This window comes from Coloeus monedula (genome assembly GCF_965178545.1).
Source record: "Coloeus monedula genome assembly, chromosome: 17".
NCBI classification, from domain to species: Eukaryota; Metazoa; Chordata; class Aves; order Passeriformes; family Corvidae; genus Coloeus; species Coloeus monedula.
The window spans coordinates 8,069,189-8,093,387 of record NC_138797.1 but is presented as its reverse complement, the minus strand read 5'-3'; the positions used below and the strand labels follow the sequence as shown (position 1 = coordinate 8,093,387).

Below are 24,199 nucleotides of genomic sequence, written 5' to 3'. Positions count from 1 at the left end.
GGATTCTACCCATGTGTGCAACTGTGTGTGCATCCCATGTGCAAACCTGGACATGTGTCTGCATTGGTGTGAATCAGTGTGAGCGGGTGTGCAAGCCCCCGTGCGTACCTGCATCCCTGTGTGCATCCACGTGCACATCCATCCCTGTGTGCACTATCCATGTGTGCACATCCATCCCTGTGTGCACTATCCGTGTCTGCAGGCATTTGTGTGTGTGTACATCCCTCGATATCCGTATGCCTGGATCTGGGTGGGGGTGTGTGTGCATGTGTGTAGCCACGCATGTGCATCTCTGCACGTGTGTGCTGCCCCTTTTTGTGCACCATTTTTCTTGCCCCTTTGTGTGTCTGAGCCTGCACGTGCATCCACATGTTCTTCCATGTGTATCCATGTGTTCTTCCATATGTATCCATGCATGCATCTGTCTGTGGAGATGTCTCTGTACACACATATAGGTGCATCCATGCGTGTGTGCATCCCTGTGTGCATCTCCATGTGTGCATCCATCCATGTGCACGTGTGTTTGTCCATGTCCACGTATCCATGTGTGTATCCACGTGCACACCCCTCTGTGTATGTGTGTGTGTGTGTGTGTGTGTCCCCTGCTGGAGGTTCACGGATCAGCTTTATAGACCTTCTGGATTTTTTACGGCGTTACGGAGCACTCGATGACATCACCCACCCAAATATTAAAACCTCATGTGCCAGCTAGCCCAGCCCAGCAGAGCTCAGCTCTGGGCTCACCGTTCCCGAGGCTGAGGCTGCAGCACAGCTGGGGTCAAGCAGGATGCACAGGGTGGCAAGTGGCCCCTCCGGGGCAGCCCCAGCCATCCCAGCCCGGAGCTCACCGTCGAGGCAGGAACATTGGCACAACAGCCTTGATGGAGTCATCCCGCTGGGATGAACAGGGAATTAGAGCCTCTTGGTCCGTGTATTTTGGGTGCTCGGTGTGGGGGCATCTGTGGGAGAAGGAAGATGCTGCCGGTGCCGGTTCCTGGCTGTGGCACCAGGGAGCCTCTCTAGACCAAGTGATGGGATTTATATTTTTCCCTCCTCTTCCAGGAAAAAAAATTCATCAAAACCAAACCTGTTTGTGGGAAACAGCTCCAACACATTTCCTGACTCGAGAAAAAGTGCATTGGAAAAAAAAAAAAGTTTCCAGTTTTTTTAGACAGAAAGCAAAGCCTTTGGAGAGGTAACAGCACTCTGTGGTGGGAGGTTAACTGAAGGGAAAAGGTTGAAATGCAAAGAAAGGTTTCAAATGTTCCCAGAACAACTTTTCCTGGTCAAGCAGAAGCAAAGTTCCCAAGCCTTCCCCAACTTTCTTCTTTGCAGCTCAGTTTGGGAAAGGAAATGTTTGGAAATCTCAGTGCTCCTTGCAGACAGGAAAGGCCCCGCTTCCTCTGCGCCATGCCCAGAGCTGCCGGGCTGCTGAGCGCCCTCCCCAGCTCTGCTCCCAGCAGCGGGAATTCTCTGCAGGCAGAGGAGGGCAGCTGCCTGCAGGGAACAGGAGTTGGGGTATCATAAATGTTACAGGTTTTGCAAAAGAAAAGAAAATAAGCCAGCAAGGAGTCCTTAATGTGCCCTGGGAAATTTGCACAGCCTGAAACTCTTTAGCTTTTTTCTTGCTGCTAAGTTCAGCCTCTACATCCCTCGTGGATCTTTGGTTGTGTCCCCTCAGCTTCCAGCATTGCCCCCACCAACCCTCGCATTCCTCCCCCTGCCTTAGGGCCACCACAAGCCTCTGCCCCCCCAGGCCCAGGCCCCACACCAACATCTGCTCACCCAGCACCGTGCTAGGGTCCCTGTGAGGAGGACAGGTCCCTGTGAAGGAGGCAGGTTGGGCTTTCATTGTGTGAGACATGGGGGAGTTTGGGGGCTTCTTCTTCTCACTGGCTCTGAGCTGACTGAGCCCCACAATGTCTGTCAGAACCTCTTTGTGCTTCTCTTCTGAGGTGAGTCAGCAATGCTGTGATGTACCCGGAGGCCAAAGGGTCATGGAAGGGTTGGGATTGTTCTCCAGAGGTCACCTAACCCAATCCAATCCAACACGACACAACCCAACACAACCCAGCACAACCCAATACAACTGATAGAGCACGACCTAACCCAACCCACCCAATCCACCCAACCCTACACAACCGAACACAGCCCAGCACAACCCAACATAACCCAGCCTAACCAAACTCAATCCAGTGTAACGTGTCCCAAGGACCCAATCAGCCTATCCCAACATAACTCAACACAACCCAACCAACTCAGCTGAGCCTACCTAACCCCGCACTACCCAACTGGCCTGACTCAACTTCCTAAGCAAATCCTAAAGCAAGTTTCCCCACCACCTCCTGCGCAGCCGAGCTCAACCCTTCCGGGATGTTGCAGTGGTTTTGGTTGAAAGATCTCCCTCCTCCTGTGCTCAGCAGCCCAGGAGGGTTGATCCCTTCAGGGAACTGAATCACGTGCCCCCCACCAACATGGGAGTGTCACAGAGCCTCTGAACCTCGTCAGGAGAGTCAGGCCAGGCCACGCGGGGCCATTCTGGGAAGCCATCCAGCCATCCGCTGGAGAGAGGAGTCTGCCTAAAAATGCCTCTGCTGGCTCCTCTCCACACTCCGACCGTCCCATATGGAACAAATGTACATTTTCCATCAATTGTTTGTATTTTGCATTTAAAGAAAGAAGGGGGAGGGGAAAAAAGCCAGCAAGCAAGCGGGCTATACATGTATGCGAAGCGTCAGTGACAGCAGATAGGCCCCATCGCGGAGAGGGAGAAACACTGGCCGGCGTTCAAGAGACTCAAACTTATGGTATGAAACAATAAATTTTAAGTGTGTTTTGACATATTTGGTGGTCTCTGCCTCATGCTTAATGAGCATTGGTCCACATTGTGGGGGAACTACACAGCTCGGGTGGTTGGCAGGCTGTGCTGGGAGGGGGGTCGGTGGCCAGCGAGGCCAGAGGCAGACGTTGAGGTGGTCTTGGCATGTGTGTCCCAAGGGAACAGGGCACAGGGATGTGACACCACACTGACATGCTCAGAGGAGGGGATGCTGCCGGGACTGCAGCGCCTCAGGGGAACCAGCGGTGATGCCAACTTACAGGAAGAAGCATAAAGAGGTAGAATTGGGTTGAATTTGGTCAGGAGGGGACACAAAACATGGTGGTGATGTCCCAGAGCAGCATCCCTCACCTCCACATAGCTTGGGCAACCTGTGCTCCCATCTCCAGGCTGGGTCCTGGTCAGGCAGCACTGCTTTGCCTGCAGGAAGACCGTGGACTCCCACATCCCATCGCCATGGGGAGAATGCCCAAAGGGATGGGCAAAGCGGCAGGAGAAGGGAGTGCAGCTCTCCCACATCCCCCACCTCTGTGCCAGGCTGCCCAGCTCCCCCCGTCTGACAGGGTTTGATCAGAAAGATGGACATGAAAGTGGAGCTTGGCTCTGGTTTCTCTCTCATTCAGAACATTCAAAAACTATTAACTGTGGTGGGGGTAAGCAGGCAGCTGGTTTTAATATCGTGCTCTTCCAATTGTGTTGGGGTTTTTTTTCCCTTGCTTTTCGCGAGTACTTTAAGTGACATGGTTACATGTATTTGATTAAAAAGCTGTAATTCAACGAGTGCATTTTCTTGTACTGTACAAAATGGCTTAAAGACACAGGATTTATTTATGGTGGTCTCCCAGTTTTCCAGCTCTGCCAAAAGACAAGATGACAGGGAAATCACAGGAGGGAGGACGGATAGCAGCAGAGGGGGACATGCAATCTCTCCTGGCTTTCCCAGTGCAGGGAACATGACTGGATCATTTCCTCTGCTGTAAGGTCAGCCCACTGCCACCAGCCTGGTCTTTGGGCCATCCACTGGTCCCAAAGGCACAAGTTCCTTTTGGTGTCCCCAGGACTGGGTCTCAGCTTACAGGAGCTGGCAGAGGGGACAGCTAGGAGGGGACAGCTTGGTTTGTCCAAACTGGCCCCTGTCTTGCCTGGAGCAAGATGCTGCAGGACACAACTGGAGGCAGGAGGGGGAGATTTTTCCACCCATGCCCATCCCCTGCCTGTGCAGCGATGCTGCCAGCACCGAGAGGCCTGTCCCAATCCAGCAGCTCTATTTCCTAAGGAGGAAAAAGCCTTTATGAGATCCCAGCAAGGAGCCACGACCTGATGCTGCCGAGAACCCTGGATCATCTCCCATTAACCCCAACATCTCCCATGGCACAGCCACAGACTGGAGCCATGCTCACCCACAACTTTTTGGCTTCTCTGCTTCCAAAGTGATGGATTTCAACCCAAAAAGCAAATGTGGAGAGGAACAAAGAGTGTGGGGCTGCTCTGCACCCCCTCAAGCACCAAAATTACTATGTCCCCCCATTCTGCTGGCCATGAGGGGCTGTGGTACGGTCCCTGCACTCCATCACATCCCTGGGCTTGTTGCATTCCTCTGGCCTGGAAAGCAGGCACATGCCTGTGCGTATGCATGCAATGCTGACCCCACAAACCCACTCCACCTCACACAGCTTCACCTTTCTCACCTAGATGCATAAAAAAAATTGTAATAAAAATAAACCCAGCAACGCTTGCACCTCACCTGCCTCAAAGGCCCTAATGTGCAGCCCCAGGGACATGGACACGGACCCCAGCATCACTTGGGACCACCCTGGGAAATCCCAGCCTCCCCCAACCCTGCCTGGCTGCTGGCCATGCTGAGCCGAGCCGTGTCTCTTCCTCAGCTCGCTCCTGCCCAGGGATCACCTGCAGTTCAGTTGATTTATGAACGGAGAATTTTTCGAGCTCTGTTTCCTTTTCATTGTTGTTTCAGTTGCTGCGCTTGCTTCCGCCCGCCTTTGAATAACTCCTGCCACGCTGCGAGCGGTGAGAAAGACACCAAGTAAACACTCACACTCAGCCCAGGCCCGGGGGGCAGGAGCCCCGAAAACAGGGGGACACAGAGCTGCCCACTGGCTGGTCCTACCTGTGGCAGGAGATTGCTGGGCTCCAAGTGAGCAGAGCCCCGAAGTGGACCCCTCTTTTCTCACAGCTGCAGTTTGGGATGGGGGAGCCACCTCCTAACCCCCTGCTCCGAGACACAGCTCCTGGGAGGTGGCAGTCCCGTGGGGATGCTGCTCTCTCGTACTGTGGCTGGGGAGGAGAGGGTTGTGGTGGGTGGTTTGACTGGAGGGGACCCTAAAATGCAACTTGTGGCGGGGTGATTCATTGCCCCATAGAGGGCAGGGTCCCCCCGCCCAGGGCTGTGCTCCACCCGGCTTCATTCCTGTCCTCATGCCCAACTGGAGCAGGGGCTCCCACTGCGGCACAGAGAGGATGCTCTCAAGGGAGCTTGGGTTGATTTACAGCAAAGCCCTTGAAGGAAAAAAAAAATGAAATCATGAAAGGAAAGGAAAGAAACCCCATCCACAATCTCAGCTCAGCCCAGGACCCACGTCCCCGCTGCTGCCACCTGCCATCCGCCTTTCCCCCTCCCTCCCAGCCCCATCCCGGGCCACCGAGGAACCCCCATCCCGGGCGATGGGCAGCTGCCCGTCCCGACCTGCGCCCATTGTCCTGCCCTTCCTCCCCGCGCCCCTCAGCCCCCCGCCGCCGCCCCGGGGCCGGGGGGAAAACAGGAAGCGCTCCCCAGCACGCTGCTGCGGAAATGAGACAAGCGGGCTGGAGCGGCGGCGAGGACGGCGGGAGGAAGCGGACGGGATATTTGGAACTGACGGCGAATTCTTGGGCTTATCTCTGCGCCGCAGAGGCCCAGGAGTCCTTACAAAACAGCGCCCAGCTGGAGCGAGGCCCGCGGCTGGGGACGCGTCCTCGTCCCCAGCGCCACCCCTGGTACCCGGCTCGGCGGCGGGATGCTGGCGGCAGGGAGGGGACACACATCCAGTGTGGTGGGTGGCACCTGCGTCCCATCAGTGGTCACAGAAGGGACCTGACGCCTTGCTGCAGGGTGGGGATGGGCGGCCCGCAGGCTGAGTGGTGCCCAGGTTGCACGTCCCATCCTTCAGCAGGAATTTGAGGATGAGGGATCCCAGCATCCCTAAAGCCTGTCCAAAACCCCCACTGTTTTATGAGCCCCTAGGCACGAGTTCCCCCTTTCCCATGGGAAACCGTTCCCTGTCCTACCCACAGTCTGCACTGGGACACTTTCAGCGCATCACCTTCCCTTCCACACCCGCAAGCACGAGCGGCAGAGCTGGGCTGTGGGTGCTGGTCCCCTGCATGCCCTGCCTTCCCCGCCCACGAAGGGTTACAGCCAGCCTGGATTGCTCCGATCTCGCCCTTCCATCTGCTGCTGGCCTTTTTGGTGGGTTTGAATTATTTTTCATAACAATGCTGTGATACTTTATATTCGGCACACCCCTGCTGGGGAATAGAAAGCGGGTCCAGGCTGGGAGCACCCGACCCAAAGGCAAAGGTCTCTGCAGTGCTTCCTAAAAGCTGGAAGCTGCCCGCTGCGGGCATGGGAGAGGGGCCGGGGCATCACCCAGGGCTCCGCAGTTGGGCTTTGCTGGGGTCAGTTTGCTAATTGGCGGTGAAAATTAGGCAGGAGCCCTGCAGCGGCCAGGGGAAGGCAGCTGGAACACCCCAGGGTCAGCGCTGCGAGCGGCTCGAGGTGGGTATCACCTTGCTGGAGTGTCCCTGACCTGGTGGGGACCCCCGGCCGAGGGCATCCAGTGCGGTGGCTGCGAGGAGGCACCTCTGGAGCCGGAGAGCGCTGGCAGTGGGGAGGTGCCTGCGGACGGGACCAGGCGAGGAGGGCTGCCGCGGCCAGTGGAGCCAAATTTGGTGGCTGGGGGGGGCCAGGGTGTGACCCTGGCAGAGGCTGAGACTCCTCCTCTGCGGGGAGGAGGACAAAGAATGGAAGCGGCTGCCCCGTTGCAACACATCCCCGGCGAGCACAATGGAAATGCCATCCTCCGTCTTGTGAAACAGGAACCTCATATGATCTCGCTGAAGGCTTGGGGACACTCTTGTAGGTCTGAGCGTGACGCTCCCCGGGCTCCTTTCTCTACCCGCAGGGGGACAGGGAGAGTGGGGAGTCCCCCGGAGCATCCCTGCCCTGGTGAGGACCGAGCTGCCACCACTGTCCGCTGTGGCACGCTGGACCCGCAGGCAGAAGGAAGGTGATGCCCTGCCACCCACCCTGAGGCCAAAACACTCCCAGGTTCCCCTCCAGCCCCACCAAAACACCGTCCTGTGGTTCCCCCACAGCCCTGCTGAGCATCCCCCTCCCACCCTCCTCGAGGACTCCTAAATAAACTTCGTTCTCCCTTTATGTTCTTGACCCCAGATTTAATTAGACCCCCGTTTCCTGCCTATATGAAAAATCACTTCCCCGAGCAGGTGGCTGCGATGCCGCGGGGGCTGTTGTTGTTTTCTTTGGGGTGGGGGGAAGGTGGTAAATGGGGGGAAGAGTTTGTTGTTTATTTTTATATTTACAAAGCGCAGCTTTTTCCTGGTGCCGGGCATCGGAAGAGTGGCAGGATATGACCTTCATCCATCTCCTCCTCGCTCACACAATACGGCCTCGAGCGCCGCGGGCAGCCGTCGGCTTTGTCCCCCCGCGGCCGCCGGGCACCTCCCGCGCCGCCCCGCCGGCACCTGGCGCCCGCCGGCACCCGGCACCGCTGCCCCCCAGCTGGGCCCCGCCGCTCACACTGGGAGAAAAAGGAAAATATAAAAAAAAAATTAGAAAAAAAAATAATAGCAAGGTTGCCGGTTTCCTCTCTGGAAAACAAGCTGGAGCTGAGCGGGACAGCAGCGTGGGAAGGAGGGAGAGAGGGGTCCCGTTGAGTCCCTTGGGAGCCTCCCATTCTTGGGGAGTGGCCTGGGCACGCTGCCTCCTCCTTCACTTCGTGTGTGGGGCAAAGCAGCCTTTTTCAACCAGGCCTGGGGCAAGTGAGCCCTGTTCTCCCGTGCATGGCTCAAAACACACCTTTGGCCCCATCCCGATGCAGTCCTGGCATAATCCGGGACAGCGGGCAAGGAGGGGATGCAGAAAACTTCTGATTCCCTCACCCTGATGTCGTGGGGAGCACCCAGTAGGCAAGAGCCCACCCAAATCCCAGCAGAGACTCACCGAACAGGTGCTGCTCTCTGTCCCCATCCCGGAAAATCCCGATCCTTGCAGGGGGCTGCAGCTGTTTGCTGGCTCCAGCTGCCGGGGTCGCTGTGGTGGGCTGCTCAGCACAGCCAGCCTAGGTGTGGAGCTGGCAGTGTCCAGCTGGGGGGGGGGGGGGGGGGGGTGGATGAGGGCATGATGGAATGAGCTCTCCTTGTTTTCCTTCTTCCCAAGAAGCTCTATGATTCCATGGCTTCTTGGTCTGGAGAGGGACACACTCCGACCCGAGACCCATCCATCTGTGCAGATCAGCCTCTGTGGTGATGAAGCTGCAGGGACAAACATCCGATGTGACCCTCCCAAACCAGTGCTGGAACCCACCAGTGGTACTTGCTGGTGGCATCACTGCCCCAACAAAAAGGATTTGCTGCGAGATTTTACAGGGACAAAGGGTCTGTCACCCCAGAGCAACTTCCCTAGAGGCTCCCTCAGTGTGGCTGAGCTCCACTCAGAGCTGCCCAAGACCCCAGGCCTGCACTGTTCAGGGGGCTTGAACAGGGTCTGGCACAGCCAGTGTGACCCCCCCAGTACCCTCCAGCACTGCAGTGGCAAAGCCAAACACTTCCAGCTGGCATGTGGCTGGCATGTCCCAAGCCCCTGGTCACAGCCCAGATCCTGGAGCAGGGGTGGTGCCAGAGCAAGGCACGGCACAGCATGGCACAGCATGGAATTGTGTGGCACAGCATGGTATGGCACGACACAGCACAGTATGGAGTGGTGTGGCATGGCACAGCATAGCGTATAACCAGGGCTACCCTTGCTCTCACAGAAACACCACCCAGAGACACCAGCACCTCAGGGCCACTTCAGTCTCACCCCGGCCAAGCATCCAGCAGCAGAGCAGGGCATTAATTAATTTATCTTTAATTCCCCAGCATCACCCATCCCACGAGCTGCTCAGTCCCCATCCTGCTCAGGACCCCAGGCAGGAGCAGGTGCAGCCCCAACGGGGTACAGCACCCACCAGCCCAGTGCAGACCACCCCAGAACCCACGGGACTCCCCACCCCTGCCCAGGGACCCCTCGCAGCTCTGCCGGGAAGTGGGTGCCCACCTGGGCCCAGGGTCTGGTGCGCTCACGCCAGCGCTGGCCAGCACAGTTGGTTATCCTTACATTTGGCATCAGCCACTTCCATTGGGCTCCATAGGGGAGGGAGAGAGAAAAGGAAAACTCAGCTCAGGGCGATTTAATAAGTTCAGCGTTACGAGCTGGGGAAAAGCTGTGGAACACACAAGTGGTAACGCAGGCTTAATCTTTCCTTTAGTCTTGGGAATTATGTTTTCATTAATCCTAATTTTTCCAGATGTTTCACTCCTTATACCATGCTCTTCAAAGCCTCTGTGGCTGCAAATTCTAATGAAGCCATGAGAACATTTTAAAGAGAAAGATTCAAAGCTTAAATTGCTTCCTTTTTTTTTTTTTTTTTTTTTTCTTGGGTTTTTCTTTTTTTTTTTTTTTTTTCCCCTCCCTCTTTTCCCCCCGGTTGGGCTGTCGGGGAGTTCATGCGTGTGCGGTCCCAGCGCCTCCACATGTTGTGTTACACAATGTGCTAACAAGATGGAGAAGGCCACTCGGACCGCGTGATGCCGGGGTGACGTCTGTTCGGCTTTGTGTCCCCCCCACCCGGCAGGACCCGGCTGCGAGGGGCTGGGGAGGAGGGGGCTGGCCCCCTGCCCGCCGCCTGACAGCCGGCACCGGGGCTCGCGGGGTCACAGCTGGTCCGGAGCTCAGAAAACATTCCCGGTGATCGCTCCCGGCTCATTAAGGCAGCAGGAGGGCGGTTGTGTAGGACCTACGGAGGGGATGGAACTGAGTCCTAGCTGTGCAGGTAGCCCGGCTTTCTGGCAGGGTCTTTAGGGAAGGGGGAATTTTGGGGTGCTCCAGGCTGGAGGGAGCAGCCGGTTGAAGAGTGATTCCAAGGTTGGGGGTGTTGTCAGCAGTCTCTTCCCATCACAGGGTGCTGCCCTGCAGGGATGAATCTGGAGCTCCTGCTCCCTCCTGCCCAGCAGTGGGTCTCCAGCACCCACCTGGGTGCCAGAGCATCACCACTGACTGATGGGAGCACCCAGCTACTCCATTGCCACAGCAGCATTCCCAAACCTTGCTCTGCTTCAGGTTTCTCTCTCCATCCATCCATCCCCAGCCCGGCACAGCCGCAGAATCCAGCCGCCAGCGCCTGGTATCCCCTCCTCGCCGGGAGCCCTCGTCTGACGCAGGAGGTCAGGCAAGATGATCGTAACAATCCTCCCGGTCTCCAGCACTCAGGATTCAGATCCATGTACTTATATGGCCTGCAGAACGCGGTGGGAGCATGACCAACGTCTGGAAATCCAGATATGACTAGATCCCTTCATTAGTAATTTCTTGTACATGACTTTCTAGACCATGGGGATTTGTTAAATTTGCAGGAGTGTTTCTCACAGTGCCATGGACTGGCTGCTGCCAGCATATATTGGCTCGGATCTGTCAGATCCTGTTGCCTTATATGACCCTCGGTTAATTCAGCTTTTCTTTGTATCCAGCCCTCAGCGGGTAACTCCTCCAGCAGTCCCAGCGTGGATCCTGCTAAAATGGTTCCCCAGTCCTCCTGCCATAAAACAACTGCCCTCCCCCAGTGAAGGGGGGGATGTGGGGGGTGGAATTCAATGCTCCCCTCCCTCCCCACTGCCCAGGCCCTTGCCAGATGCTTCCTCCATCTCTTCTCCTTTGGTGCCAAGAGAAAACTCGGTGTGCCTGGAAAATGTTACTGGAGGGATTGGGCCTTCTCCCCACAGGGACCGTGGCATCCCGATGGTGCACCCTGCACTGTAGGGTTAATCATTTGCTGCCTTCAGCTGGGGGGGGACTTTCACCTTTCCAGCGACCTCTTGGAATTTCAACCTTCTTTTATGGGTGCCATAAAGGTTATTTTTTAATCTGCGTCCCAGCGGAGTTTCCCCCCTCTCAGCTGTGGGGTCTTCAGCCTGGGGAGCACTTGGGCATCACTGCTTTTTGTGCCTCATCTGGTTTGGGAAGTGGAAAGGCTCACAGGATGGACTTTTCCCAAGGGAAGGGGGTGGTGGTACCCAACAGCTCATCAAATGAATGTGGTTTTGGTTGGCCCTGTGGATGTGGCAGAGCTGAGGGTGCTGCTGGTAGGGAAGTGAGGGGCTGTGGGTCACAGGGATCCCAGGAGCCCAGAGAAACATCCCAAATCCCCAAGTGCTGCCAGAGCAATATTTCCAGGTGGAAAAAGATCATGTGTCCAAGGACATCCTCCTAAGCCTGCAACTCCCTCTTGCCCACTGACCGAGCCCTGCCACCCCCTCAAACACCCCATCCCCAAGCACCGAGTCCGGCAGCCCAGCCCTGCACAGGAGCTTCCCTGTGTGTCCCCCCAGCATCTCCTGACCCTGCAGAGTCCAACAAGGGACCCCAGCCTCCTGGTGCCCCACACTTCTGCCCCTTGCCAGAGAAGATGGCCAGATCCAGGAGAGCATTTACATCCCAAATCTCCCCATGCGCTGCTTGTCCTCTCCAGCAGATCTGGCAGTGTTGGGATGCTCCAGGAGGATGCATCCCTCTGGCATCTTCCTCCTCCTCCTTGCAGGAGGCACTGTGCCATAACCTTGAAATCTTCCAAGCACTCTGTTTCTTAAAAGACCTGTTTCATGGCTTTTCTCTTCAGCATTTGATTTAACCACACCTTTAAAAGACCACAGACCAAAGTGGGAAGAGGCAGGCTGAGATGCTGTGGGGAGCAGGAGAGGAGCAAACAGGCAGCACCCACCTCTGGCCACACCAAGAGGAGCTCAAATCCTGCTGATCCAGAGCCAAAATGCTTCCTCAGCTCTGTAAGGGCAGCCCAGCTCCTCCATCCCAGGAGCACAACCTGCTCCAGGCATCTCTGCTTGTATCTCACCCACAGTCAACCAAAGAAGTTTCACTGCACCAGGCTGGCTCCATGAAAATCCCCTTGATGGGTTGGCATGGTGTGCGAAGAGTCACAGGTGAGGAGTTGGGGGCTGAAATCCCCTTGTTTGCCTTTTTTATACCAGCAAGGGGTGGGGGAGGCTTTGCTTGGGTCCCTTTGTCCCTCATGTCACTGCCTGGTGGAGCTGGGAGCCAGCACCAGCCACAGGAGGCAGGTCAGGCTGTGCCCCTGTGTGGGCAGAGGCAGGAGCAATAGGGGCATCCTGCCTCCTCACCCCATCCCATCCCATCCCATCCCATCCCATCCCATCCCATCCCATCCCATTCCATCCCATCCCCAGCCACCCCAGGGATATCAGAGAGAGCCGAATGGCACCGTGAAGACCCCAGCCGCACATTTCCTTGGGTGAGGGATCCCCATAGGAGCATCCATTGCCATTAGTATCACCAGCCATGCAGCAGGGACATGTTAGGGGCAGACAAAGCATCCCGACTCCCATCCCAAAACCCCCACTGCTCCCACCACCCCTCTGTTGCCATTGGCCATGGCTTGGGTGCAACACAACCCCTCCTCACCTGTCAAAGGCACTGCCTTCAAAGCATCACCTCCTCCTCTCTGTTGCCCTCATTTCCAGCATCTTTGGGTTGAAAAATGGCCGGGGAGGGTTTGGCAGAGGAGCCTCGCACAGATTATTCAACAATTGTTTCCCATTTTGCGCCCTCGCCTGCCTCATCCTCCAGTAACAATGACGAAGAGCGGCGCGGAGCCAGGGCCCGCGGCAGGGGTGTTGAGATCAGGGACAGCACAAAAATATCTCCTCTCTGGAACAAATATTTACCAACCCTTCTGCCTTTTGTTCTTGTGGTTCTCATATATTTTTTTTCAAATTTTTTTTTCCAGACATTCACTGGCAAAATGTCACACTAAGCAGCAACCCAGAAACTTCGGGGTAGCTGCTTGGCTGCTCTGGTCTTTGTTTTTCTCGCGCGCTAATTGTTAATGAATTTCCAGCCATTTAAGCCAATGCAAACCTGTGAGAAAAGGATCTTTTCAACCCTGACCTTGGAGCTTTATGGTGCTTCTCAAAATCCAAGCGGTGGATGAGGAAAACGTGCATCATCCCACAGAATGGGGTGGCAGCAGTGCCAGAGCCAACCTGGAGAGGGATGTGGAAGAGCCAGACCGGGAGCTGGGGCTGTCTGAGCTGCCAGCATCATTTCAGGGTTGCAGCAGGGAGGTCCCTGTTCCTGGATGGGGATAAGTTAAATGGGGGTGAGTGCCATGGTACTGCCATCCCTGGCCAGCTCCTCACCAAACTCCTTCTCCCTTGTCTGCCCCACCTCAGGTTTTTCTTGTTTCCCGTCAAAATCATAATGCCCCTCATGTCCACTTTTATAGTGGTCAAACAAGAACATGTGGCTATTTTATGGGTGTTGTGTTTAAAGAAGGGAGGGGCAAACCCCTCCTCTTCTGGCACATAAACTTAGATCTTTGGTTAAAAGTTAACCATGGCCATAAAACCCCTGATGTAGGAGCAAGCAGAGCTCATCCCAGAAGCGCTGTTGGGCTGTCATCTTACACCAGTGACCCGCTGACCACTGACCACCATCCCCTCCTGCCCACTCCAGGATGGCTGTGCCACCCTCCACCCATCCCCGTCGCCTCCTGCCCCTCTTCCTGGGGCTTTTCCAGGGTGCCCTGCTCCTCTTCTTTGCCCTCTTTGTCGCCTATGATGAGGCTTCAGCGCAGGCAGAGGATACCAACTTGGTGGCCAACCTGGTCTACAGCACCTTCCCCTTCTTCCAGGATATCCAGGTGATGCTGGTGGTGGGGCTGGGACTCCTGCTGACCTTCCTGCCCCGCTACGGGTTCAGTGCCCTCACCCACAACTTCCTCCTGCTCAACTTCTCCATGCAGTGGGCACTGGTGCTGCAGGGCCTGCTCCACCACTTCCACCACAGCCAGATCCACCTGGACCTCCACAAACTCCTCATCTCTGAGTTTGCTGCTGTGACAGTGCTCATCTCTGTGGGGGCCATCCTGGGGAGGGCCAGCCCCTGCCAGCTGCTCGTCATGGCCATCTGTGAAATCCCCGTCTACCTCACCAGCGAGTGGGTCATTGTCTCCTGTCTGGGTGTCCAGGATGTGGGTGGCACCATCACGATCCACGTCTTCTCCTGCTATTTTGGCCTCGGTGTCTCCAAGGCTCTGTTCAGGGCAACGCAGCAGCCATTGCACCCCAAAGAGACCCCAACATCCCGCTCTGACCTCATGTCCCTGGTGGGGACACTCATCCTCTGGGTTTTCTGGCCCAGCTTCGTGGCTGTCCTCTGCCAGCCGGGCAATGCCCAGCACCGCGCCATCCTGAACACCCTCCTGGCCATGAGCGCCAGCGCCATAACCACTGTTGTGGCCTCCAGCCTGCTGGAGAGGGACGGCAGGCTCAGCCCCGGCCACCTGCAGAACGGCAGCCTGGCCGGCGGGGTGGCCATTGGCGTGGTGGCCGACATGTCCATGCTACCAGTGGCCGCTCTTGCCCTCGGCAGCCTCTCGGCCGTGGTGTGTGTCCTCGGCTTCAGGTTCCTCACCCCGCTCCTGGGGAGGAAGCTCACATTCCACGACCAGTGCGGCATCCACAACCTCCACGGCTTGCCCGGCATCCTCGGCGCCGCAGCCAGCGTCGTGGCCGTCCTGGTGGCGTCCAAGGACACCTCCGGGTCCCACTCCTTCCAGCTGTCCCCCGTTGGGGGCAATGCCAGCGAGGTGGTGGAGGGACAGTGGGGGGGCCGCGGGGGGGGCGGGCAGGCGCTGTGCCAGGCAGCGGGGCTGGCGGTGGCCGTCGGTGCCTCGCTGCTCGCCGGGCTGCTCACCGGTGCCGCCCTCCGGCTGCCCTGCCTGGCCCGGCCGCCCGAGCGGCTCTGCTTCGATGACTCGCTGTATTTTAAGATCCAGGATCAGGCTGAGAGCCCGGGGCCAGACAGCAGAGCTGAGGAAGGAGCCCTGGCTCTGAAGGAGCAGGTTTAGGCAGTGGCGTGCATGCAGCTGCAGGGAGGGCCAGGCAATGTCACCGGCAGGATCAGCAGGCAGCAGATGTTATCTGCACTCACTCCTGCGCCAGGCCTGGCTCTGGCTGTCGAGGATGCTGGAGAAGCTGGGCCAGCACCACAGCACTGGTCCCCTCTCCGTCCTCCCACCCTGCAGCTGCAAACCTCCTCATGTACCCCAGTGTCTCCCAGCATCCGTTCATTCCCGGCAGCAGAGAAACAACCTCAGGTTGTCTCCCCCGGGATGGTTAACAGCCCCCGACGAACCCAGATGGCTGCTCTGCAGGGCACCGGCTCCGGCTGCTTTGCTCTCAGTGAGCAGCATCATCCTCAGTGACCATCCCGACCCTCAGCTCCAGATTCCCCTGCCCACAACGAGCAACACCTGGAGGGGGCTGCCAGCTCAGGCCACAGCTACAGGAAAGGAACTCAGCATCCACTGCTCGGAGTGTGGAACTGCAGCATCAGGGAGATGGCCTCAAGCAAAGGACTTTACAGGAACTTGATAACCTGAGCTGGGCAGTTCACCCTTCAGGAGAGTTTGTAAAGGGAAGCCCCAGCTCTTTTACCACTGGTGCAGCAATGAGGATGAAGCCCAAGCACGGCGAGGAGCCTCGGAGAGAGCCAGGATGCAGGAGGCACTCAGCCCACAGCACCCTCGTCCCACCCCGAAGCTGGAGCTGGGAAAACTGCGCCAGCATCCCAGGAAGAGCAGCGGCCCCATCCCATCCCACCACGGGCAGCGAGCCGCTTCCACCCTGCGGAGGACAAAGCCTGCGGTCCATGGCTGGCATGCGGCAAGCTGGGAGCGCGGGGCCGCATCCTGCCCGGAGAGCGAGGGCTGTGATTCACATCCCCCCTGCCATGAATCACCGCTGCCCCTGCGCCCCCTCGGATCCCGCTGCTGCCGAGACAATGCGGGCAATGCTCGCGGGCTCCCGAGGGGGTCGAGGCCACCGAGCCCCCCAGCGCTGGCTGCAGGAGTGGGGGGCTGCCGGCGCGGTTGGGGGTCCCCAACCCTGAGCGGGTGGGAGAGGGGCTGGATCCCTTCCACCCGGTGCAGCCCCAGGCGGAGCCAACACCAAGAGGGAGAGAGGCTGGGGAATTCGCCCTCCAATAATCACAAACAGGCTTGGAGGCCCGGGCGTGTTTGGTTAATTGTTAGAATAAAATATTGCCGAGCTCTGACAAAGAAATCCTGCCCCGCAGCCCGGCGCGGCCGAACAATGGGCCCCGGCGCAGGATGCTGCGGGCCGAGCAGTGGGGCCAGGGGCCATGGGGGTGGGAGGCAGCTTGGTTCCCCCTTCCCCAGCCGAGCCCCAAAAGCCCCCCAGCTTCTCGGCAGGTCGGTGTGGATGTGCCCCGTGACAGTGTGGAGCCATCGGAGCGGGGACCGGCGGGGCCCCTCCCCACTGCTGGGTGAGGGCACACGCCAGAGCCGGCACCCGCCCGGGGAGCCGCGATAACACCGGGGCCGGGTCGGCAGCACCCAGCCCCCGTGAGAGCCGTCACCCCAGGCTCGGTGGCTGCCCCCGTGTCGAGGCCTGCTGGCTCCAATGCCAGCCCCGGCACGGGGAGAACGGGGCACGGGGACAGCGGCACCAGGGGCTGCAGCCATCCCGTCGGGAAGCAGCCGTGGAGAGGAGCCACAGGCACAGGCGTGTGCACACCTGGAATCACACACACGTGTGTGCACAGCCCTGCACACACTCGGAACACCCCAGGCATGTGCCCAGAGACACAGGTACACTCACACAGGTACACACACACACACACATGTGACGCACGGACACATCCATGCCCACACATCCCAGCACTCACTCACACCCACATGCAGGCACAGCCCCGAGGCTGCGAACCTCTTGCTGTCGGAGACAGTGGAGCAGGCAGAGCCACTTTCCAGCATCTCCCAGCCCTTCCCAGTGAGGATGAGGACGCAGGCTCCCGCTGAGCAGCCCGCGGCACGCAGTAGGGGAGCGAGCGATGAGGGCGCAGGAAGGGAGCGCACCCGGAGCTGGGCCCGGGCACACCCCTCCTCCCGGCTGGCATGTCCTGGCACGGGCACCCCGGCACGCCGCGGCACAATCTGGTCGGCAGATGCTCCAAAACCAGCAAGAGGCCCTAGAAATGATGGGAGTTCAGCGTTTTCCCACTGCCCAGAGGGGCTCAGGCGCCCTGTGACCCATGGCCAGGGGTGCTGGGACCCACCTGGGTCGTGGCTCGGCTCCATCAGCCCCAGTCCCGGCCATCCCTCTTGCCTGGGACCCGCTGTTCTGCCTCTGGGTGTGCTGCCCAGTGCTCCCCGCTCCTCCAAACCAGTCACTCTCCAAAGGATGGAGCAGTCAGATATTTCACAGAGCCTCCAGCGTTTATCACACTGTAAATCTGGGCTTTCAGCAGCTTCATGAAGCTTCAGGGAGATGGGAAAGAACAAAACGCTGCTCTTCTCCAACAGACACAGCCTGCATGTGCCAGGACTGCCAGGACCACTGCAAAGGGAGTGAGGATTGAAGCAGAGGGCTTATGTGGGCAAGGGTCCCCTGGAGCCAAGGGGACTGCTGGCACCCCAAGATAGTGATGGCTCGGGGACAGCTGCCTTTCAGTGGGACAGTGGTGGTGAGGAGGGCTGAAATGTTCCTCTGTGGAATCACAGAAGCCCCCGTCCCCCAGGATGGTCCCCAGGCATGTTCCCCCAGTGTGGACCTCTGGCAAAGCTCCCCAAGTGCAGTCCCTGGGCACGGTACCCTGTTGTAATGCACCAGGGCATTGCACCCCTCTATGGGCCTCAGGCACAGTAGTACCCCACTCTGATCCCCCGGCACTGTCCCCCAGACAATGCCCCTGGATTCTGCTGCTGCCTCCAAGCTCAGCCCCAAGCTGGGCTGGGATGCAGCCCACTGGTCCTGGCAAGGAGCACCACCCCCCATCCTCGCCCATATCCCTGTCCCCGCAGCCCCTCCACCAACCCCCATCTCCCAGCGGGACCCTGCTGTGATTGCAAAACAAGCGGGGAGGGGAGGAAGCCGAGATTGTGCTGCTCGCACAGCGCTCGGATGCATCTGGCAAAGCGACGCCGGCGGCACAGGGCACAAGGCGGGGGTGCGGGCACGGCCCTGCACCCCTTCAGCTCTAACACCCGTGTGCAGCCTTTGCCACGTCCCCGCAGCCCCAGTGTGCAGGGGCTTGCACAAGAGCACGCAGGGACCCCGGGCGAGGCGGGGGCTGGCTGGGCGCTGAGCTGCTGCCAAGTGCCTGGCACAGCACGGGGGCACTGGGGGGGCCATGGCAGCGGCTGGAGCCACATCAGAGCGGCCCCCCCAGAGCAGCCGGGAGTGTGCGGTGCTGCCCTCGAAGGAAATGCGCTCACTCCCATGTGCTGCACACTTGGGTTCGCCTCGCTGCTATTTTTATTTGACTTTTCAGGGCCTGTTTCCTTTTTCCGGCTGTTTTTGCTGTGATTCCACCATCACTTCGACCTCGTTTTTCCCCCTCCCTCCCGGTTGCTTCTTCCTTCACTCTTTCCTTCCTTTCCATGCACTCATTCCCACTGCCGCACCAGGTTCCCAGCTCGGCAGCAGCTGCCTGTGAGGGAAGGGTAGTAAAGGGAGGTGGTTTTTGCTCTGGTTTATCTGGGAAGGTGCTGACAGGTCACTGGAAGAGGGGACTTTGCTCCAGCCTTGATAAAGAAAAAGGCTGTGAGTCACCCTGTCCCAAGCCACCGTCCCAATCCTGTTGGTGCAGGAGCTATCAGGTCCTGCCGTGGCCCCCAGCCTCATGCATGGGATATCAAGCATCAAGAGGGCTATTTTGGGATGCCAGCAGGCTGTGGAGGGACGGTGGTTGGGATAAGGGAGGGGGAATAAGAAAAAAACTAGGAATTAAACCAGTGCAAAACCTCTTGTGGAGGCAGCAGAAAGGGTAGTGCTCGCTTCTGAGGAGGAGGATGGAGCTGAGAGGAAGAAGCCCAGGCACTAAGGGGCCAGCTGGGGAGGAGCACGGCACCGGGAGGCCGCTGGCATTGGGATGTGCCGAGCTGGGGCTCCCTGGATGGCTCCTGCTGCCAACCTGCCCCATGCCAGGCAGACAGCACCTTCTAGGGACCCCACAAGAGCAGCATTCCCAGGTTGCACCCCCCTGCTCTCACCCCCCAAACAGGGTCCCTGTCCTGCCCCACCAATCAAGGGGTCCTGCCTGCACCCTGCCACACCTGGAGACTGCGACGTGCCCAGGGCAGGGAGGGCTCTCTCCCACCCACCCCTGGACGTACGGCCCTTCCAGCTCCTTCCAGCCCAGTTCCCAGACGCAGGGGGTGGGCAACGACCCCTAAGCATTCCCTGATTTCCCCTCCCTGAATCCCCCCTGCACAGCCGGATGTTTGAACCACACAGAAACCCCCAGGGAAAGCCGCCCCCCATCTCCTCCAGGGCACAGGGGTGGGTGTCCCACTCACCGGCAGCGCTCATTGCCCCCCTGGCCACAGCCCTGCCCGGACCGGGGACGAGGGCCGGCGATGCTGGTGTGGCCATGGGAACACACACGGCTCCGCTCAGCGCTCACAGCCCACTGCTGCCATCTCGTGTCCTCCAGAGCCATCCCCGCGCAGGGCTGTCCCCGCTCAGTGCTGGGACAGCATCCACACAGGCGGAGCCGGGCTGGGGAAACTGAGGCAGGGCCACACTGCGGGCCCTCCTGGCTGTTGCTCCAGGGGAAATGGCCTCCCAAGAAAGCAGCTCCTGTCTTCCACTGCCCACACACCAGGGATGCAAGTCCAGTGAGCAGAGGCAGGAGGACATGGTGCCCTCCACTGCTGTAGGCTCCTGCCTGGCCTTCCATGGGGCCAGCGCCATGCCCAGACCCTGCACTGTGCCAGCTCCATCCACAAGAGCCCCTGGATCACCAGATAAAGCATCCAAAGTACTTCCAGGGAAGGAGAGGTTTTATTTATGGCTTCCCAGAGACTGTTTGCCACCCAACAGAGCAGTGGAGGCCACAGACAGGGTGCTGGCAGGGCACAGTGACAAGGGAGGATGCCCTTCACCTCACATCACCTCACACCCCACCATTCCCTTCCTGCTGGGGCACCCACAGTGCCAAGCAGCCGGGCCCCTCCACAGTGCTGCCCGTCACCAAGGCTGAGCCTGGCCTCGAGACCCTGCACCTGCCTGGGATTTTTGGGTACTGGAACTCCCCAGGCTTCCCCATGTGCCCAGTGATGCACCCTGACTTCCCTGTCCACTGTGGGTGCATATCCCAGCAGTGCCTCAGGGACACCTGTCCCCATCCACAGCCCAAACACCCTCAGAGCCTTGCAGATGGACTGTGGTCCCACTTCCAGCAGAGCCCCCAGAGCCATGGCACCACTTGTCCTCTTTCTGCCCCAAAACACACCCATTGTCCCCAAAAGAGCAGCAGGTGCAGCAGGGCCAGAAGCAAGGCAGAATCCACCCCTCACCTTCTATTTTCAGTTCTTCCCCTTCTTCTTCCCAGTGTTTCTGGTGTTCCAGCTTTCTGTCACACCCATCCCACAGCAAACCACCCTGCCAGCCCCAACCACGGGTGGTGGATCCGGCCCCTGGGCACCGCTTGGAGCAGGAGGATGAATTCAGCTGGGCTCCTGCTGGCAGCAACCCCTCTGCCCTCAGGGCTGAGTTTGTCCCAGGTCCCCAGACAAGCCACTGGCAGCCCCGGTGCTGGAGCCGCATATCCCCCGGCGTGCGGCGAGGGCGTCCCTACGAGTCCCAGGGTGCTTGGCGGGGTGCGTGCAGGACATTGAGCTTCTCCCAGCAGGTCACCAGCCTCTCCGCCCTCCTGCCGATCTCCCGCAGCTGCTTCCTCCTGCGGCCGGGTCCTCCGCGCCGGGGCTGTGCCGGGGCCGTGTGTGTTGGGCTCTGCACTCCATGCAGCAAGGGAAGGAGCAGAATTCCCCCCCCCACATCACAGAGATGTTAGTCAGGGGACAAAAGCCACCACGCGCAGGCTCTGCATGGCTGGGGTGGCCAAACTGCCTATGGCCATGGTAAGGATATGGTCTCAGGTCCCCAAGAGGACCCACGGATGGCTGTCCCTGTCTGAGCTGGCAGTGTGCACCCCACAGCACATCTATGGACACCAGATCAGGTCTCCAGAGCAGCAGCAGCCCCATTCCACACCAGCAGATCCCAGGCAGGGTTGTCCCCAGCCAATGTCCCCAGAAGTGGAAGGGAAGACAGTGCCAGCATTGTGCCAGGGTCAGGCAGAGCTGGGAGCTGGCACTTCACTGTCCTGGGGTTTGCCTGCTGGTTAATGAATTGCTGATGCTGCCATCAGGATCCTCCTGGATGGGGCCTCCTCGGCAGAGCCCCAGGGATGCCGAAGGAACCCAGACCAGCCCTTTGGAGAGAAATCCCAATTCTTGCTCATGAGCACCCAGGAGGAAGAGCCGGACTGGGTAAATGCACCCACAGCGTGAGCATCCCCCCAGGACAAGGCCCTGTGCTCCCATCAGCCATGGCATCGTGGCACAGGTGGAAAAACTCACTGGGGAGGTGGTGGTAAACCCCTCCCCAGCCTATCCCACGCTGCCACAACTGAACTTCCCTCCCTGGTTATTCTAAAGCTCCCTGGCATGGATGTGCCATCAGCATCCCCCAGCTCCTGGAATGCTGCAGGCAGAGCCTGGAGACTCCTCACAGACAGCCAGGAGAGCACAAAACAAGGTAAGGTCTGCCCACAGCCCTGGGGACTGGGAGACACTGGGGTGGCTGGGAAGTAGAGGGCTTCCTACCTTGCTGATTTTCCTGCAGTTCTCCCGGAGCACGATCTCGGTGTTCCTGGCCACCCTCCAGACTGCCAGCTCCTCAGGGCCCTGCAGGGTGCTGGCCCCCACCTCCCGCAGGGACATGCTGATGTTGTAGATGGACAGCAGGATCTTCTGGTCCTGCAGAGGAGAGAAGCACAGGACCCCGGGCAGTGGGGGAGGCTCCGTGGCTCCCTGAGGGCTCAGCCCACGCGATGCCCCAGCCCTGTGTCCCTCTGTGCTCACCTTGTCCGAACGACAAGCGGGCCCAGCCCTCCCGCTCCTGTACACCGACCCAGTCAGGTTCCTCTGGAGAAATAAAGCAAGAAGATCCAGCACCTCACAGGATCGGTGCCTTGGAGCAAGGATCCCCCATTTGAAAACAACCCCCTCCCCAACACTGTTGGCAAAGCAGCCAGTTCCATATTAAAACCTCCAAGCTCATCCCTCCCCACATCCCACAGCAGGGCTGCATCCAGCCCAGCAGCATTCCCAGAGGCAGGGCTGGGCCCCCAGGCAGATCCCTGCCTTGGCTCACCAGGTTCTGGATCTCATGGAAGATGACAGCGCGGTACTGCCGGAGGATTTTGGCAATGCTGCACCTCCTGCCTCTGCTCAGCACAGCCATGAGCAGGAGCAGCAGAACAGCACAGGAGAGCACCCGGGGGAAAATCTGCCAGGGAAGGGCTCAGAGTCAGCTGGGGATTAAGGAATGTTCTGGGCTCTGCCTTCAACCCCCAGTGAGAAGCTCCATCAGACCTGAAGATGCAACACATGATGGAAGAGCCTCAACTGTCTCCTTTCCCAAAGAACATCCTTCCAGATGAGCCATCTCACCTTGGGAAACTGCTCCAGCTTCAGCCCAGCTCAGCAGTGCTGCCCATGGCACACACACAACTCTCTCCGGTGCCAGCAGCCAGGTTCTTAGCACAGAGCTGTGCCAGGGACCTGTGTCAGTCTATGGGGCTCATCCCTGAGCTCTCTGCCCCAGCAGGGTTCCAGCAGATCCCAAATTTGTGGCATTTCAAGGCCAGAGAACCTCAAGCACCAAAGCTCAAGGGGAGCAGAGAGGGATGTGCCAGGCTCCTTGGAGAGGAGCTAGAGGCAGGAGCTGCCTGGTCCCCACCAGCAATATCCACACCTCAGCCCAAATAGATCCAAGCACTCTCAAAGGATGCTCATCCCAGGCTCAGGCATCCTCACCACAAGCCAGACAGAAGCAGCACAAGCATCTGCTCTCACCAGCACATCCCAGCTCCCTCCAAGCCTCCTGGCTCCAAACCTTCCCAACAGCCCCGTGCTGGCCCCTGCAGAGCGGGGAACCCCAAGTGCTGACACCTGAGCTGGCAGAGGGGCACAGGGAGGGGGTGGATGGACCCTCCGAGGCAGGGATGAGTCCCAGGGCTTTGAAGAAAAGCCAGCACAAGCTCAAGTGACCAGGTTTGGGGATATTTGAGCAGCTCAGCAACAGCAGAGTGAGGATGGGGAGCTCAAAACTTGTGCCAGGAAAGGAGCCCAAACACTCAACACGTCTCAGCAGTGGCACAGCACTGGGGCCCCATCCTGGCATTTCTATCATTTCACATTTTCAGGAAAAGTCCCCCCAAAATCAACCCCCTCCCAAACAACCCCCATGCCGCAGGTGTCAGGTCTGGGCAGGCAGAAAGTAGTTCAGCTGCTTCCAACTATGCAACCCCTGCACCACAGCCAAAGCAGGAGCGAGGAGGAAGGGGCCGCAGCTCTGCCTGCAGACCACGCCTGCTGCTCCCCACCTCACTGCCTTCCCCACCACCCTGCATTTGCTCCAAGAAGGCAGAAGGAAGAATTTCTCTCATTGAATTCCAAGCCCAGGGAGACTCCATCTGTCCTTCCCTTTGGTGAGAACCTGGGGGGTTTGTTTGCAAAATCCGCACCTTCTCTGTGCACCCTACTCAATGTTGAGCTGGACCTGGCTCCAAAAGGGTGAGGAAACCTTTTCAAACTCCCGTTGAGCTCCTGCAGCTCAACGGGAGTGATGGAGGCTTAACATGATGCAAAATCCAACAGTGCACAATTCTGGGAACACAAGGACACAACCGTCATCTCGGAGCACAGGCACGTGCAAGGATATGAGCAAATCCTTGTATAACCAGTAGAAATCCCACTGGGCTCTTCAGCTTCCTTAATCACCACCCATCTTCCAGCAGAGCTGTGCTGAGCTCTATCTGGGAGCTGGGAAGGGCAGGGAAGAGCCTCCTTGTGCAGCTGGCTTTGCTCCCTGCAAACCACTGAGAGATCTTGCCCCAGAGGTGATTCAGCAGAGAGCCGATGGTACAATCCCCAGGGACATCAAAGGAGAGCACTG

At 58.7% G+C, this 24,199-nt stretch overlaps 2 protein-coding genes across 2 annotated transcripts; one reads left to right on the top strand and one right to left on the bottom strand.

The window, feature by feature from the left end:
• Nucleotides 1-5,648: 5,648 nt before the first annotated feature.
• Nucleotides 5,649-15,060, top strand: LOC309579587 (ammonium transporter Rh type B-like; the record flags this gene model as incomplete). The annotated part of the gene is made up of 3 exons (XM_082292993.1): nt 5,649-5,833; nt 7,021-7,125; nt 13,665-15,060. 3 exons carry the CDS (start codon nt 5,649-5,651, stop codon nt 15,058-15,060), a joined length of 1,686 nt encoding a protein of 561 aa, XP_082149119.1.
• A 5,749-nt stretch (nt 15,061-20,809) lies between these two features.
• On the bottom strand, nt 20,810-23,937 carry LOC309579586 (uncharacterized protein C20orf204; the record flags this gene model as incomplete). Its single annotated transcript, XM_082292992.1, has 5 exons — nt 20,810-20,968; nt 21,844-21,996; nt 22,102-22,164; nt 22,394-22,528; nt 23,932-23,937. 5 exons carry the CDS (start codon nt 23,935-23,937, stop codon nt 20,810-20,812), a joined length of 516 nt encoding a protein of 171 aa, XP_082149118.1.
• Nucleotides 23,938-24,199: the final 262 nt, after the last annotated feature.